We start from the raw sequence: 19300 nt of genomic DNA, 5'->3' as shown, positions 1-19300 counted from the left end.
TTTAGTATTTTTTTTTATTGATGTCGGTATTCGATGTCGTTATTTCTATTCGCGACTGATTTATTTTGCGGCGTACTCGTTAACTTGGCGTTGTTCGGTGATCGCATTAGTTGTATACTTTATGTGAACTTGTTTAATTTGTTCATGTTTTGAATTTTTATTTGCGTACGATCTTATATTTACGACCGCGATTTATATCTGTGTTTGACATACAGAGTCTGAATTAATCCGCGCAATAAATATCGTACTGAATGTACGTTTATAAGGATTACTGGTCGGCCACGATCGATTCAAAATCCGTAACATCGAAACACAACTATATTAAGAATAAATCAAGCAATAAAGTCTTAGCAATCACAATCTGCCATATATCGCTGTAAAGCAACTCATGACAATATTTAGTAAAGCGTGAATACGTAATCATTACATGTGAGATGTTGTGCCTATCATATCGTGACTCAGCGGTAGAGTAAACACGTATGAGACAATATTATTAAGTGGACCAATCTCTGAATTATGTCTTGTTCTTAGCTATTTTTTAATTGCTTTCATATAAGATACTGAGGTAAAGACCATTTTGGGATATGTAAAAGCACTGCACTTGGTATAATGTTTCCGATGCGATATTTATCATTTGATCAAATGTTTGCTGCAAAGTAAAATTCCCACTGATCTGAAACGACCTCTTCTCTTAAGGTGATTGAGCGTATTTTATCTCGTACTCAAGTGCGGATTGGGGGGTATAATGAAGATATACGTCACGTTTACGCGTTCGAAATGTCAAAATATGTGCTTCTTTAACAAAAATATTGGTCAACGGTTCCCTTTGGATGATCAATGCAAATATGCAAACTCTACACCATTCGAAGTGCTATTATACGATACAGATTATAGCAAAAACATTCTCAACGGTGAATCCGAATGTGAAATTGACAACGCTAACGCAAGTTGAGACACGGGTTGAGAGAGACAGCGCTATGAGTAAAAAAGGAGCATTCGCTTATTTCTATACGAATTTCTCGATTAACGTTATGTGGTATAACTCAACATGAAAAAAATATTTGGTTCAATTATTCCCGACCGACTGCTTGTCGCCAACTTCACGTACGTTGGTGAATTAGCTTCCACCGTCTTACTGTGAAGTTTTAAGTAGACTTACTCAAATTTATGTGCTCGCTTCATTAATTCAATATATATTCTGCAGTCAAGTAATAATACTTAGCATTGTTGTGTTTCGATTCGTGCTACAAGCAGGGACATAACTATTCAATTCCCATGGTTGGTGACGCAGTGACGATACAAGGAATGATCGTTTTTTTACGGCGTCAATGTCTATGGGCGATGGTGACAACTTACTACCATAAACGCCCAGAGTACATTTCACTTTGGAATTCACCAACGAGTTTTGAATTCGCTCTTATGTAATGAGTACTCATTAATATAAAATGATTTTTGTCAAGACCGTAATTCAGAATTGGCCACTAATTAATTTTATAATATAAGTCTTAGTCATCTGTACAAATATCATAATGAATTTTAAAAAAAAAACGTACGTTAGTCAGAAATAGACAACTCAAAAATGCATTCACAAAACTATTTAGATTAATTAAAATTATACAATTGTCGATAAGGCGAAGTTGATTATAAATAAAAGCCATAAAAATGATATAATTAAAAATATAGGTGCAGATAAAATCATTAATAAAAATTAGGAAAGTAATTCTTTATGTTTTTGATGTCATACCATTTTAATTAAATATCAGTAAATAAAAGCGAAAAAATAAAAGATTGAATTTATTAATTTTATACACTCACTTCTTTAAAAATTCTCGCGATGTTTTTAATTGTAGCAGTGATAAGTGAATATTCAGCCATAGGGCTATACCACACTATCAATAAAAATCGCCAGAGACTTAAATGTCTCTGTAATATTTACTTTGCCTTATCTTAACTTATTGGATAGTGTGTAACTGCTTCAGACAGGCTTAAATTTATTTTTCTTAAAATAATTCACAGATTAACATAAATTATTATTAATAAGAGTGTTGCTAGCGGTCTCAATGCACTTATTAAAATATATTTGCTCAATGTGAAGAACGACATCATATCACATAAGAAGCTTCCATTTTGCTAGAATTAGACATACGTTACGAATTAACCTGCATTTAAATTATATTAGAAATTGTGAAAGCATTAATTTTGTTTTCTCTATTTCGTAAGACTACTGGTTGCCGTTCTTATGTCAAGTGTATATTCAAAAAGCGTGCTTATTCTGAATTAAATTCGTTTGTAATAAAAAACAAATATATTTAAAATTCAGAAAATAAATAAAGTACAAATACAACATTTCTCATTCTTTTTTATGATTTTAAAATATCTTTTATTTTATTGAAGTTTAGAAGAAAATAAAATAAAATTAAGCATTTTTTAATATTGTTTAAAGCACACTAGTTGATTATACATCAATTATTATAATAAGCTCTTCACTATATCTCAGTGTTACTTGTTGTTCAATACTAAAATTCTAACATTTAGTTCTAAAATATACGAACATTAATTATAAAACGAGGCAAGTGCCCGCATCAAAAGCTCTTTACTGCAATATAATGTTGCACGACTTTGAAAGAAAAGGATCTCTCACTAATCTTATTAACTCGAATATTTTTATAACGAATGACTATATCATTCGATTTGTGGTGTCTATTGTACAAATTTATGTTTTGGTGAGGCTCTAGAAATTATTATGTCTATGTAAATTATTTGTTATATAAATTATCTCATAATACAAGTAATACACGATAGTTAATTTGTAAAGAGTTCATCATGCATAATATAAGTCATAGTGACAAACGATTAAAATATCGATTCTAAACGACTTTTAGCAATAATCGTATTGTCGGAAGTCTTGGTGCGTCACATCTTAGGTACAATGTATGGTGTAATAACCATCAACTATCTTTAAAACTTATGTCTATCATGTATTTTCCAAATATTTATCAAAAACTTATAAACTATACAGTTGTTTTAGTGGTTTTTTTTTCAACGTAATATTAAAGAGACTTACCTATGAATAAGAATATTTGAAATCACCTTCAGGTTTACCAGTTAAAGTTTAAAACATATATACGACTAGCAAAAATACAATATCTATCGAACAGTTACTGTGGTTACCAGCTTCATATCTTTTAGCAAATGATTGTTATCTTATCTCTAAGCGAACAGTTTAATTTTGTAAGTTTGTTCCTTGTGATTTTGAAGTTTGTTAGCGTTTTTTTCCTTTATGTTATTCTATTGTCTATAGAAACCTTCATTTTGTAACTTGTCACAAATCATTCACAAATCACTGCCTCTAGTGTTATGAGTATATACATAACACGAACACCGTACGACCTGAAAATACTTAATACGACATCTGCCGTTGGTACAAAATAAATTTGTGATCAAATAAATATATTGAGAATGAAATATTATTGTGTGCGAAACAAACTAAAGTGACACTTCATATTTTGTTTCAAAAATTGTAAAGATCTATTTTGACATCAAAAACTATTTTTTCAGACAAATCGTAATGGAATTGACTATCTAAAATATAACTTATATCTATTCATGAAGCTAAATTATATTTATCAAAAGCTGTGAAACTGTACTTAAATTATAATCACAGAGTATCTCAGTGTAAAATCGATTATGTCACTTTATGCAAAATAAAATAAAGTTTAAATCTTGTAAATATGTTTTATTTAATTGCTCCTTATTGTAATTTTTATTTTATTGATATTATGATTTCATCACCGTCTGCAATAAGTTTTGGCTCTGCGTCAGCCAACGTCAGCCAAGCGCAGGCAAATTGGAGCGTGCAAAAAACCGACCCGAACTGGTTCCAGATTTGACGAGTCGTGGCGACAAGTGGTCTGACTCTACAGATTCGAAGTATGCTAGACTACAATACGTCAATCCAAACCTGAAGGCATAATCAATAACAAAACACGTTCGATTTAAATACCTGATTAATTGCATGACATATATATTTTAAATTATAAAAACAATGCTAAAATACATTTTTTAAATAATTCAACGAGACGTGATATCAAGAAATTCATATTTAATTTATTAATAATTCACATCAAAAACACAAATGAAAAATAATTGGTACACCTAGTATAAAATATTCAATCAATTTTTATTATTGCTAAAATTGAGCGCTAAAATTTTGTTGTATTTGTCAAATAAGTTGAACTATTGACAATATAGCAATGCATTCTGTTATCGTATGAATGCTTATTGTAAAATTATTACCGCTCTCTTGAGATCAACTTTCGTTCAAGATCATTTTTGCCGTATATTGCAAAGTTGATGAAAGAAAATATACTTATGAGACTTGTATGGCGATTTTCCAAACGGTATTAGTCTTCCAATATCAAACACACAAACAAACAATTATTTTATGTATTCCATAAGGCAATAATGATATTAAAATAATTATATAAACTAATAAGTACAGCATTAACTTTTCAGATTTAACTTAAGTAGATAATAGGATAATTATTGTTATAAAGTAAAAAATTGGAAATTGGTATTCATAATGTTTATTTTCTCATTCAACTAAAATATAATGCATATTTTTATTGAGATATACATACATACATTTAATTACAATTAGGAACAGTTTATAGACAATTAAAAATATTATTATCATACATTTACTTGAAATATTTTCAAAATTCAATAACAAAACTAATATCGTTATTGAATTACAATGGAGATCGACAATAAGAACTCAAGGCGAAGCGGTTATAAGAACATATCTATAAATAAATGGATTACATATAATAATTGAACACAATTTCAAGGATGGTCGACAAAAAAACTCACCTTACTTGTAGAGACAGAAGGATCATTTTATTTTTTACTGATTTGAGTTTTTAAATATGGCAGAAGACAATCATTTAATTACAAATGATGATATTTAAATATAGCATTGAATAAAACTTTCTTTACAGCGATTTATATGATCCTTAATAATTATTTCACAGTAAACACTCTTTCGATGAGTTATTTACATCAAATGCAATATCCTATATATAATATATATATTTTACATAATATACAAGTACAGAAAAACACTAATATACTTTTTAAGGGTATTTATAATAAATACTTTTATATATATATTCTATTCAAAGTACAAATCAACTAAAATATTACATCATTCACAAATTCGACTTCGCTACATCGTGTTTTCATACAGATAAAATATATTACTAATGACACTACTTTGACTGTTTGTATAATTAAACATAAAAGATAATTTCTTAATTATAATTACTTCCAACTACTTAATTAGAATACAATTTTAGAAAGTCCACATCATAAGCTCTGCTATTATTATTAAAACAGAGCTTGTTTTTCAGTTCTTTGTGGATCCACTGGGCTAAGAATAGATTATATTAAAATAATTTTTAATTTATTTTATGAGAACAAATATTTTTGTTTATATGCATCACATTGAAAACTTTGGACCATCATTATTCAATTGATAATCTACATAGTAACAAAACCGATAAGTTATCGTAAATACGTCTTAAAATATAATACACTGTGAAACATATTTATTTAGTACGAGCTTTCGTAAAGTCTAAATAAAATAAAAATATATAAAAATAAATGCAATAGACAATCTTATAATTAGGAGCAAAAATGCTGTATTGGTTTTAAAATTTATACATTTACAAGTTGAAAGGGATTATAAAACAAGAGTTCAAAACAGTTTTGGACATATTAGACACTATAGAACACCAGATACGTTAATTAGGTAAATATTACTTGCCAAACTTTTCGAGGGTAGCTTTGCAGTCTCGTATGGTGTTATTGAGTCGTTCCACGGTGGCGGAAGTTTGTTTGGATGCGAGTAGCCTTGTACAGCTATTGATGGTCGTGTAGTACCCGCATACATTGTGTAGGATTCTGACTGCGCGGTCGCCGCACACATATAAATATTTTCCAGCCGGATCAAAGCACATGTAGTTTATCAAACCTGGAAGTTAAGAGAATATTTCAGTGTTTATACAAATAAATTTACGAAAGTTGAAGATTCCTTGAGAAAAATGTATATTTATTTCTATTGTTTATTAATGTATTTGTAATTTTATGAATATAATTAATTCTGACGATTAAAACTACGTTGATTTAATAAAAATATTTTAGGCTTATGTAATGTTACGAGAAATTTCCAAATGTCTATTTTTATATATACATAGACGCAAAACATTACTTAGTTTAAAACTTCTACCATAGGTTTGGCTAAATAATATTTAACGTAACGTAGTAGCACGGTCTACGTGACAGAGACGTACGTACGATATCCATTAAACATATTAACAGATACAAATCATTAAACTAATTATATATATAATAGATAATAAGTAGAATACCAGTGGTATGAAAAACATGCCTCGTGTCGTTTTTATAATACATTTAAATCATTACATCTTTGCTATTATTCCCCTTTAGGTATTTTATTAATTGTTTTAACATCATTAAATTGCCTTATTATATGACTAAATAAAGAGTCTCTGAGTTATCAATGTAATTTATTTTTAATTTAATTAGACTTTAATTAAATTAAAATGACGTTAAATCTATCTTAATTTATTTTATCTATTAACTTAATTATTAATAATTAGTAAAAATGATTAAGGAAATTTGATTACGGCTGATTTAATGGCTTTAAAGGAGCTTTCATCTAAGGCGCTAATAGTCTGTTTTTAAATATATGCAATATTTTCTGGATTTCTACTAATTATTTCTTACAATGCCTATGCCTATTTTCCCGCCTAATAATTTAAAAAAAGAACATTAAATTTCATGAAGAAACCTGTACGTATATTGAGTACAACACAAGCAACAACCTCCGGTGAAGCCGTATATAAGCAGCAACTTTCTAAGGAAAGGTTAACCTTTTGATCTTTACCTGGCAGCTATTTACGGATTTGTTATATAATTAATATGAAATCTATTTAAGCTCTAATCGGAATGACGTCACTACTCTTGTCTCTTATTTATAACATATTGAATCATCCATGAAGTATTTACTGACGCCTTAGATTATAACATTTAAGTTATTACTTTTTTTTTTAAACGACTTACTACCAGCGATTATTATAAATAATAATAATTTATTTCTAATTATTTCCTGAATAAATTACTCTGCCTTACATTTTGCAAATTTTGCTTCACTGCGATAATCTATTCTGTAGCAAAAGACTCGAATCTCACAACGGAACATGGTTTTGAAATGTGAGAGTTTAATATGTAACATTAACAATGATGCACGAATCAAAATGACGTTCAACTGTAAATCAGTTATTAAAATTTTACGAGTGAGAAACGAAGTGAATTCTTTCAGAATCAACAGGGCAGTGTTAAGGACAATCAAAACAAACGTTGAGACTGACATTTTGAGACGAACTTAAGTGTTTTTTCATGTGATTTATGTATAAATACAAAAATATTGTAAACAAATAGTTATATAACGACTCCTTGCTTGAGAAATGTGAAAGTGTTTGTTTTTCCTGCTTTCACGCCTTAAAGCCTTAACTAATCGTTGTGAAATTTCGCACACGGATATATTTTTGGAAACAGGTCTATTTCGTATATGGAAAACAGTCTACATTTGTATGTTTATTACATAACTTTGCATTGATATTTTCTATCAATACAGATTATTTAACATATAGAGTGACATATATATATATATATATATATATATATATATATATATATATATATATATATATATATATATATCTATATAGTATAGACTAGCGGCCCGGGTGGACATAAGTTTCCTTTTATATTTTTACCTTTTATTTACACAAAAACCTTAATAATTTTTTTAATTTTTTTTTTAATGAGACAACATCACATACATTACTCTGATCCCAATGTAAGTATGTTTTATGGAAAATCATACGTAACGACGGTACCACAAACACCCAGACCCAAGGACAACATAGAAAACTTAAGGTAATCTACATCGACTCGGCCGTGAATCGAACCCGGGAACTCGGAGTGGCGTACCCATGAAAACCGGTGTACACACCACTCGACCAGGGAGGTTCTTAAAAAATTATTTACCTAAACCTTCCTTATGACTCTGTCTGTCTATTAGTGAAAAACGCATGAGAATCCGTTTAATAGTTTTCAAGTTTATCGCGAACATACAGACAGACGAGGCCGAGAGACTTTGTTTTCATTATATATAGCGATGAATAGCTGTCTATTATCATCAAACTATCACTAATATGAATAAATAATAAATAATAATTATTGTACGAATTTCTTTGTGATTTATAGATAAATGCTAGTTAATAAATACTGTTGTTTGAACTGTAATAGGGACTCGTTGATCGCACGCCATAGTATTAACCATTCACAAACGCTAATTTTCCGCAGCATAATTAATATACGGTTCTTGCGATACGGTTAACGCACTACTGAAAATGCGTCACTAAAAAAAATCATACAATACAATAGAAAAATGCTTTATTGTACACACAATGAACAAGAGATGATTGTTACAAAATTGTTTTTAAGACACTAAAAAGGTTTTATATTTATAGCTTGTACAGCGACCTCTTAGAAATGAACACCTACATAATTATATTGTGAACAATATATAAAATTATACATTTAAATAGAATAACTTTTAATATTAAAGTTATTGATTTCGGGATATTTACCATGTTTTTTATTCTTGTTGGCGGGTAGATGTTGATCATGTGATGATGATGATGATGATCAACATTACATTAGAAGTGTGTAATGTTCTAACATGATCAACATTTACCCGCTAATTTCAGTCTCGTCAAAAAGACAAGTAATGAATGTGGAAATAATGTCGAAATATCGATCTCCACCAAACAAAAATAGAAAACATGGTAAATATCCCGAAATCATTAACGTTAATATAAAAAATAACCCTGTTAATTTAAAATCTTATATAACTTTTAATGTTTAGAATAATAACAAATAAATTGAAAAATCGAATTAAAATAAATAACGAAACTAATATATCTGTTTCGAAATGGTTCAAATCGATGTCGTTAAGCGATTATCTTAATCGATGCGGGCGAAGAAGCGAGATAAACACAGTTTCTAATAAATTTGACCCAGTATCACGTATGCTAGTATGTCAAGGAGCGTACGCAAATGATCCCATTACAATAATTAAAAAAAAAATTATCAATGATTCGACTGATCCGAAATAAATATACAAATAAAATAAAGCTGTTCTGTTTTTGGTTGAAAGCCGTCTATATTTCATGAACTTTTTTATTTTTATTAGGAGAACCCGAACAGGCTCTAATCTAATCTAACCGTATTTTGTCAAGATATTCACAGGCCTAATATTGCAAAAGCAATTTGTGAACCTGTGAATCACCTAAGACAACATGCTTTATAGTAAGCTTTTAACTGCAACATTGCATTTCGTTTCCCAAAAACCAGTTACCGCTTCGAAATGTAGATTCTACTAAAAATAATCGCCAAGAAACTGTAATAATTTGTTATTATATCCCTTGCATCGTTCTAACTGACAACAGCGAAATGTTCGATCGTTCTATATTCAGTCGATCAATAAGGACGTCGTTCAATAATTCAGTTTCCAATAGCCTCGAGAAGAGTTAAAAATATACTTGAATAACTAACTTCGCCACATGCCCTGTGAATTATTTACATTTTCATTTATTCACATCAACGGATATTACGTATGTATTTTTGAGTAATGAACGAATGAGAACGAACGAATTATCGGGAATTATTTGGAGGAAATCTTACGTGTATACCAGAATATACTTATCTGAGAGAATAAAGATTCTAAAGAGCAAATATGACTGTCATTGATTTAACATATATTATAATGAAATGTAATTAAAATAAGAAAAGGTCTCTAAATGTCAAAGCCTGTAAACGCCGCTGGGCATTGTTTTTATCTTCTCTTAAGAGAGTTATGAGCGTATTTCAAAACGCTTCTACATTGTGGGTCATGCATACACATGTTGCAAAGTTAAATCCAACACATGGACGAGAGACACAACACATGATAACTCAGTAGGTCACGAGTTTTAGATACACCGTATTTTTGTTTCTATACGATATGTAGTAATATGAACGATTGAGTCTATGTAGTCAATTTTAGTGTCATAAAGTAGACTCGACACAGTAACTATGAGTTGTATGTGGCTCACGGGAGAGTGATTAATATGATAAGTTTATGTCAATATATACGACCTCCATGATCAAGTGGTGTGTACACCGGTTTTCATGGGTACGCCACTCCGAGGGCCCGGGTTCGATTCCCGGCCGAGTCGATGTAGATTATCATAAATTTTCTATGTTGTCTTGGGTCTAAGTGTTTGTGGTACCGTTGTTACTTCTGATCTTCCATAATGCAAGTGCTTTAGCTACTAACATTGGGATCAGAGTAATGTATGTGATGTTGTCTCATATTATTATTATATTATTATGTCACCTTTTGGAAGACCGGAGACTGTGGTGATTAAAGAAAGGTATTACCCGCTATTCAAAATAACTACGATAATTAGTAGTTGGACAAATACATACAATTATAAATACGAGATAAATTATATTGGAGAATGTTTTTAATTTTTAATTAACCCTTGACTACCGTTCCCAAAACCTGTAACAAAGCCGCGGACTAAATAGTTTTTAATATTTTCTATAAATGTAAGATTGTATTGTAAAAATTACAATCGGGTGAGTGAAGTGATTTAAAAGTAAGATATAAGACAAATGATAAATGAAAACTTGTAATTAATTGTTGAGAATCTTATAAAAAGAGCTCAATAAAATCGGGCTACGTCACAAGTCATACTTCATAATGATTGACATTTAAGGAAGCCTTCGTACCGCTGTTGTACGATTTTAGAAATTCGCTGTTAACTTTCCTTTCACTGATAATAACAGATTTATATAATGAATAAAACAATTTCATTATAAATTGAACGAAACAAAAACAAAAGAATGCAAAAATAGCATTGGCTAGTTTATTACATTAATGGTTTATTATTTACGTAAACGTTTACAAAACAATTATTGATATTTTACGTTTTCATTGCCTCTGGCATGAATAATTGAATAGACTTTAATTAATTACCACTAACTGCTACACGCAAATCTGTTAACGAGTTTTCCATAAAATATAAAGCTAATATATATAAATATAGTGCAGTAAATACATCAGATAATTTGTGAAATTTTATTATAATAATATTTAACAAAAAAAATAAGGTTTTTTTATTTTTCCAATTTCAAATCCAGCTAGCAATTGATCTTCCAAATCAGAGGTCGCCTGGGAGAACTTTAGGAATTTGATGCCGATGCGACTTAAATGTCTGATGCGCATTTTGCAGCACAATTATAATGCATTTATTTCTATATTTTAGTTAACAGGAAGCATTACAATATTAACTCCAAAAAGAAATAAAAGAACTCATTCGTTAGATGCTTGTCTTAACTTTCGAATCGGTAAATCTTGACAATAGAATTTTTTTAAATGTAATTTCGAACAGCGGTCTAACCTCTTTCAAATACCCACAGACGTTATATACGCTTGTTAACAACTGTTATATAATTTTGCATTAAATAACAATATATATGTGTAATAAATAAATCAACATTTATAAATAAAAATGCAATATTTATGATCCACCTTCGTGTTACAGTTTTTCGTGATAATATAAACACGAATGTAAGGCGACAAGTGCGCGGGTCACGACTATGATCCAGGATCTATTAAGATAGATCCTTATTCCGTGTCATGTTTGTTTTAATGATGATTCATTAGGGCAGGCGCACACTATGTCTTATAAATGACACAACAGCTAATTTTAATATCTACGTAGCGATATGTTCATACCTTAATTTAAGAACCAATGTTCCTGTTTAAGAAAGATATGTACAAATATCAAACTAATCCATATTACATTAATATTAGTATATAAAGCAAATAACAAAAACGAAAGCAAAAGCAAAACAATGAACTGAAAAAAAGAAAAAGAAGTAAAAACTATTTTTTGGGAGGAAAGTGATGGCGACTCGACTGTTTTGTGATTGTAAAGGAGTTATTGCAATCGATTATATTAAAAAGGAAAATCTATTACAGGCATAAACTACGTATCGTATATATATCAGGCATAAAGTAACTCACTTTGCAATTTGTTGTGGCAGAAAAACGACTACATTTGTTGTAGAAAAATAATGGTTTTACTTCTTAGCAAAAGTATACTAAAATGAATAAGATACGCTAAACAACTGGAACCCTTTTTACTCACAAGATGTAGGCACGTGCTTTCTATCTGCGTGCGATCTAGCACGATAGGGATTTTTCATTAACTTGATATACGACTATTTTTTCGAGAAAGTTGTCTAATACTGTTTGGGCAAGTTGAAAAAATTGGAGCGATTCTCCTTGTATCTTTTTAAGACTGGAAACTTTTCAGACCACCCTAGTAGACGGTCGAATAAATACGTGGGTGGTTCGGTAACATATAATATTACCTATAAAATATATTAGCTTCCTGGCAGTGAAGAGATCGCTTCAATACTTATTACGTATATACATTTGCTAATTGTATATTTATTTCCTTTACTATTTTCAAAAATAATATCGTAAACACATGAGTGGTTACGTTCGCTTTCAAAGATTTTGTTTTTAATTTGTAAGGAGACCCCAATGGTTAAAACGCGTACATCTTAAACGATGAATGCAGATTCAAGCCCAGGCAAGCACCACTGAATTTTCATGCGCTTAATTTCTTTTTATAATTCATCTCGAGCTCGACGGTGAAGGAAAACATCGTCAGGAACCACGCATGTGTCTAATTTCAGTGAAATTATGTGTGACTGTTAATGCACCAGCCCGCGTTGGACCAAAGGGGTGGAATATGCTCCTAACCTTCTCCTCAAAGGGAAAGGAGACCTTAACCCAGCAGTGGGAAACTTACAGCCTGTTTTTATTATTTATTATTATAAATTTGTGATAATTTTACCATTACTTTTTTAATCCTATTTTCTTTTAGAAACAATTCTTTGAATCTTAAAAACACGCTCGATATTTGTCTCGAAAAGTACACAGTTTTTGAGGAAAAATATATTTTAAACCTAAATCGAATATTTCGGCGTAAAAAGGCCATTAAAATTTACATTACGAAATAATTATGACTCATATATTGATCATGTTTTGTGTTGCATTTCTGCACTCAAGCAAACAAGCTTAGATGTAAAAATATATAAAACAAAATTAATCGATAATTTAGATTCACATTCAGGACATTTTTTCTGGTTAGGTTACCGGATTTCCTGAATGAACCCAGAGCAGGTTTTTTTGTGCAGTCTTCAAAAGCCACCCCGGCGGGGGAACCGGTTTGAGAGGGATTTTTATTGACTATAACCTCTGCGATAGCCGTCCTCGACACGAATGACAAAATTAAACATAATTGATTTCGAAACGTAGTGTAGGACGTCCTCGGGCACGGTGGTGTGACGACTTACGCAAGGCAGGAGCTGGCTGCGAGTAGCCCAAGAACGATCTCAGTGGCGTGCAATTGGAGAGGCCTATGTCCAACAGTGGATGGATTGGATTGATGGATTGATTTCGAAACTAACCTGTGTAAACATTCTCGACCGTGTCGTACAGCTTGCCTGTGTACGTGTCGTAGAACTCGACATTCGAGTCGGAAGATACAGCTAGTACTTCTGCGTTCGGCGAGAGTGCTATCTTCGGTGGATTAGCTGTCTGCGTGTATGTACCGGTCTCTAGGACGTGAGGAGATTCGCCGCGGACATAGTCAACTGAAACAAAAACATTTTCAAATATATATTCATCATTCAGAAAAACTTGTATATTATATTGGACAACATCACATACATTACCCTGATCACAATGTAAGTAGCACTTGTGTTTTGGAAAATGAAGAGTAACGACGGTACCACAAACATCCAGACCCAAGAAAACATAGATACCTAATGAACTTTTTCTGCATCGACTCAGCCGGGATTCGAACCCGGGACCTCGGAGTGGATAAGTGATACCCATGAAAACCGGTGTACACACTACTCGATCACGGGGGTCGTCAAATTATATATTATAGTTTTTTTTAAGAATACTAACTATGCCTCAAATGAATTAAGAAATTACTAATATCCCCCATTTACCCTTCTTTTGAGCTTATCACTTAGCTTGTGTTAGGAGTGGTTACGACAATAGCCCAAGGGGTCAAAATCGATCCTGCGACTTTTACATCGCTAGGCGGCCCCTAAACCATTGAGCTATTGACGCTTCGTAGTCATAGTACGCGCTCATTCCTTGTGTTAGTATTAACGTTATTATAGTATATCTAACACAAGTTAACATAGTTTTTCAGAAGAACGATATAAACTACTAAAAAGATTATCGCAAGAAAAAAGATCAGCTGTATAGTTTTTACTTATAAGTCATTTATATCAATAACGATGTAACGTTGACTGTGATTAAAATGTTCCCAAGTGATAAAGTGAGTACTCATTTACAGAAACGAAAAATCTAAGCTCAAAACCAGTTTAATCCAGTTCAAGTAGGACATTAGCGGTTTATTCTTTTTTCATATAATAAATATTTTGATGACTAAGAATATTCGCGTCCTTAAAATTTCGGCCGGCAATTACGGCGCTTCTAACGGTACTTGCACACATTCAAATGAACTTTGTCACATGTTACAGTTTTAAGTGATCTTGTAAGAATATCAGCGATTACATAAAAGTTTATTTTATATATGTATGTTGTGCTAGCGTGATCAAACAGCGATCCCATGGGTATATTTTTCATAGCAATTGTTTTAATGGAATAATCTTTACTCCGTAATATTCACGACTGTTTTATTTATTTTTTAATTCACCCTGATTATTTTACTACTTACAATTACTTTCATCGATTAATATTAAATGCTTAAGTACGAAATAATTTAGTCGCAAAAGTATTCATTTTTCATACCCTTATGATTTTAATTGTTTTCAACATGCCATTACAATACACAAATATAAAATACACGTCTATTTTTAGAATAGATTTGATAACGAGAAAATTATGGTAATTCTCCATTATAAGGAATTACTAATACTATATTATATATATTTAAACATCCACTAAGGTTTAAATCTTTGCACTAAGGGTCGTGAAGATGGCTCAATGGACCAAGATCGAACTTGCGACTTCTTACATCGCTAGGCGTATCGTAAACCATTGCGCTATTATTGAAATTCATATACGTCATAGAAGTAATTTTTTTTTCATTTACATGAGTGATACATACAGAACGCATGGTAATTGACCTCTTAGTATATTTTTTAAACAAATATGAAATATCCGATTCTCCCTACCACTTGTATGAGTACGTTGATAGAAGTACGCCATATTTTTTTTGCGATAAAAACAACATCTATACAAATTTTCTACTAATAATACTATTTGTTGTCAAAATATAATTTTAATTAGGGTGAGATATTCAACCAGCAGATACTTCATTGACGACTCTAGGTATTTTTTGACAATTCATAAATCAAGGAGATAAGTAGTGTTATGGTGGCAACGAAGCTTCCATCGTTTAACTCATAGTCACTGAAACTGATCTCGAAATTTGAACTACGTGGTAGGGGGCGGTTTGAGTTGGATAACAGTACTGAAATCGCTGTTGATTGGATTATTTCAAGTCAATCAAAGCATTTGTTCAATGTTGACTTATATGAAGACCAATTGAACCAAAACAAGATAACTGGATGAACATGGATGCAAGCAACGGTTACTAAACGAAACCTAATCTTAGCCTAAACTGAGTGATATTTGGCAACGAGTTTAAAAATAGTCCTTTCGAACATTAGGAAAACAATCGGGTAGAATAAATTTTTAATTAATTAGCTGTAGTGGCTGTAACGAATTTGCCATCCAAATATAAATTGTGAAATTATTACTTCTGCACTGTTTTTAAGTTCGTTTGTGATGTTTTTAAAATCCTACAAATCGAATGCAATTTTATAATATTTAGTTATTAAGATTACCACATTAGTTAATATAATAGACAAAATATATTTTATTAATAACATAGATCTGTTTATAAATAATATCATTGGAATACGATTTCTATATTTACAACATCCTATAGAACATCCTTTAAAGCAACATCCTACTTATAGTATAGACAATAATTGAGAAATTTCAATTTAATTAAACCGTTTCTAAGTGTTTATAATTGCGTTATCGAAAAATTTAATTAATAACGTTTTATAAACATTATACAATTTTAACAGATTTTATAATAAAGTAAAATAACGATCTACACAATACAGAAAAAAAAATAAAATTTTAGTATATGAAAAAATAAACATAAATTAATTTAAACGTTAAAGGCACTACGAGATTTACATTTATAATGAGTATTGAACAAACAAATTAATATATCTAAGTCTATTTGTCTCCGTGTTTCAAGGTTTCCCATGATAATCGTACCTTGAGTACAATTTATATGTTAAAATTAAATTTTATAACCTTACACTCAAATACGTTATATATCATATTGTTCCTATAGAGCAGTCTTCGTCCACGGTGCTATTATCAACTAGCCAACTACGCAGGCAGAGGATACTAGCCAACTACGCAAGAATGGCTTTCGTGCACAAGCGTGTGCGCAAATTTTACGGACCGGGCTTGGATTCTCGCCTCTCGGTTCAAAGTACGCAATCTCACGACCACATGACCAGTCCCACGGCCTCATCAGTATCCATAGCCCCATAATAACAACATCAATTTCCACCTCAAAATGGTTTCCGAGAACAAGTATTTAGAAATTGCCGAAAACACGATCAGAGGTGATTAAATTCCCCTAATTTTGTTATAAAAGGTAAGACGTTTATCGACATTCATGTGTTTATATATATATATATATATATATATATATATATATATATATATATATATATATATATATATATATATATATTATAATGGTAAAACACTAAATTTGTATAACAACAACAACAACAGCCTGTAAATTCCCACTGCTGGGCTAAAGGCCTCCTCTCCCTTTGAAGAGAAGGTTTGGAACATATTCCACCACGCTGTTCCAATGCGGGTTGGTGGAATGCACATGTGGCAGAATTTCTATGAAATTTATCACATGCAGGCTTCCTCACGATGTTTTCCTTCACCGCTGAGCACAAGAAGAATTATAAAGACAAATTAAGCACATGAAACAGCGGTGCTTGCCTGGGTTTGAACCCGCAATCATCGGTTAAGATGCACGTGTTCTAACTACTGGGCCATCTCGACTCTTAAACGAGTTTTGTATATCCGAATGTAATTTATGTAAGTAGACAAATCTACGCCGTTTTGGATTAATCCTTTCAGTATATTATATTTGAGGATGTTAATCTATGTATATTACAGACGTTACGTATTCGCAATGGGACAGACCCGTGCTGACGTCATGCTACGTTGCACGCTATAAAATGTTTTCCATTTAATGGAAAACATTTAAGCTCATAAATATTCGTCAATTATCCTGTTAGCAATGACGATATTTCCATTATGAATCAGTTTGATTTTAAAGTACTGCCTCTATCGTATAAAATGAACCAGCACAATTTTATTTCAACAACGTTATATAGAAATTTGCACTACCTCGTTCATCTCGTACTCCGCACATCCTCAGTTTCTAGGCTTCAATTCCAGTTCGTGCTAATATATTTTTTTTGGATTGGTCAATCGAAAAATTCTCAGTTGAAACTCGAAGTCTAGATATTTTAAGTATACCTCGGGCAACAAGATAATCCAATGGCTCCGCGCCTAAAATCTTTGCATTTCTTTGGTTTGCGGTACCATCAGAATGTGAGAGAAACGGAATAGAGTACACCTGTGTTTACGCCCAGTCTTGTATATTATTGTGCCGCATAGTTCAAGACTCCCTTGAGATAAGCAATTGTCACCGAAATCAGGTTCATATCATACAAATACACAGACCCCCATACTGCTATATCGAGATGAATAAGTTATAACATTTGAACGATGGCTAGCAAAATTGGCAATATAACCATATTTCAATTTTTTATGACATTTGTACAAAATGAGCAAGTCTGATAAAGTTCCTTATTGGCGTACTTTAATCACAGGTCATGATCTTTAGTTAGCACTTTGTGCAATTAATAAAAAAAATCTCAGCGAGAATTTCCTTATTTCAATTCAATTTTGAGTACAATTTCATAATGCAATCATCAGAATACAATTACAAAAATGCGTACAAGGAAAATATATTCAACCGGTTACGAATGAGCGTCCGCTGAAGAATCACATACAATAATTACACATTCGAGCAATAAAAGATGTCAAGAATATAGATTAAAGAGGTCTTATTCTAGCATATGAGGTAAATTATAATATTTATTTGCAAATCCAATTTGCATGATGCAACAACGCACATTATTGGCAGCAATGCGGAGGAATTTCATGGCATATTACACGGCTGTGGGCATTAAAGAGGAGAGATGTAACCAGTTCACGTCGGCGGAGTTTTTTTTCTGGAAACGGTCGGGTTAACGCACGTTACCTACAGGGTTGCTACCAAACAACAAAAAGAGCGATGTCGTTTTAAGATACATAAAACCTACGAAGTATTATGTATGTAATTATATAGGCTGTGATTGAACCAATAAAATATCTTAAAGATTAATTTTATTGCGGCACTAAGAATAAATACAACAAGATACTCATTTTCTAGAATTGCTACATTTTGTTGTTGTTTGTGACGCTTTTTTGTAGTCATTAGGTATTAAGATAGATAATGTTATTTTCAAACAAAGGTGTAATTCATAAGGCATAACAAAAATATGACAACCCTATTTGGTGTCTGTTGTTCTCAGCAGCTGTTGCTCAGTTTCTATAGATATTCGTTTCAACACTAAAGTGAACGAATTAAAGGTAATACTGATAAAATTACAAAACAATGAAATAAAACTGCATATGTAGATGTATAAAGTTCCGAAATATTATTAACAAACCGGTTTTCTTATCATTCCTAACATTTCCGTATGTACAAAAGAATAATTGATTTTTGAAGCAAATCTATCGATAATTATTTTTTGCTAATACGATCGCTATTAATATTTAATACTATTTCAACATCAACCCGCACTACATAGTATTGTATTGTTAAGGTTTAAAATATAAGTAAGCCAATTTCATTAGATTTATCTTTCA

At 31.2% G+C, this 19300-nt stretch overlaps 1 protein-coding gene across 1 annotated transcript in view; it reads right to left on the bottom strand.

The window, feature by feature from the left end:
• Positions 1–4661: 4661 nt before the first annotated feature.
• The window catches only part of LOC124534462 (transducin beta-like protein 2), a 73129-nt gene continuing 58490 nt past the window's right edge, over positions 4662–19300 (bottom strand). Inside the window, exons 5-6 of the mRNA XM_047110353.1 lie at positions 13687–13872; positions 4662–6034 (exon numbers count right to left, since the gene is read on the bottom strand). Of these exons, the coding sequence (XP_046966309.1) occupies positions 5820–6034; positions 13687–13872 (401 nt within the window). The 3' untranslated portion in view covers positions 4662–5819. The remainder of the gene's footprint in view (positions 6035–13686; positions 13873–19300) is intronic.

The sequence above is a fragment of the Vanessa cardui genome, chromosome 12 (assembly GCF_905220365.1).
Source record: "Vanessa cardui chromosome 12, ilVanCard2.1, whole genome shotgun sequence".
NCBI lineage: Eukaryota > Metazoa > Arthropoda > Insecta > Lepidoptera > Nymphalidae > Vanessa > Vanessa cardui.
This window is presented reverse-complemented; position numbering and strand designations above follow the sequence as displayed.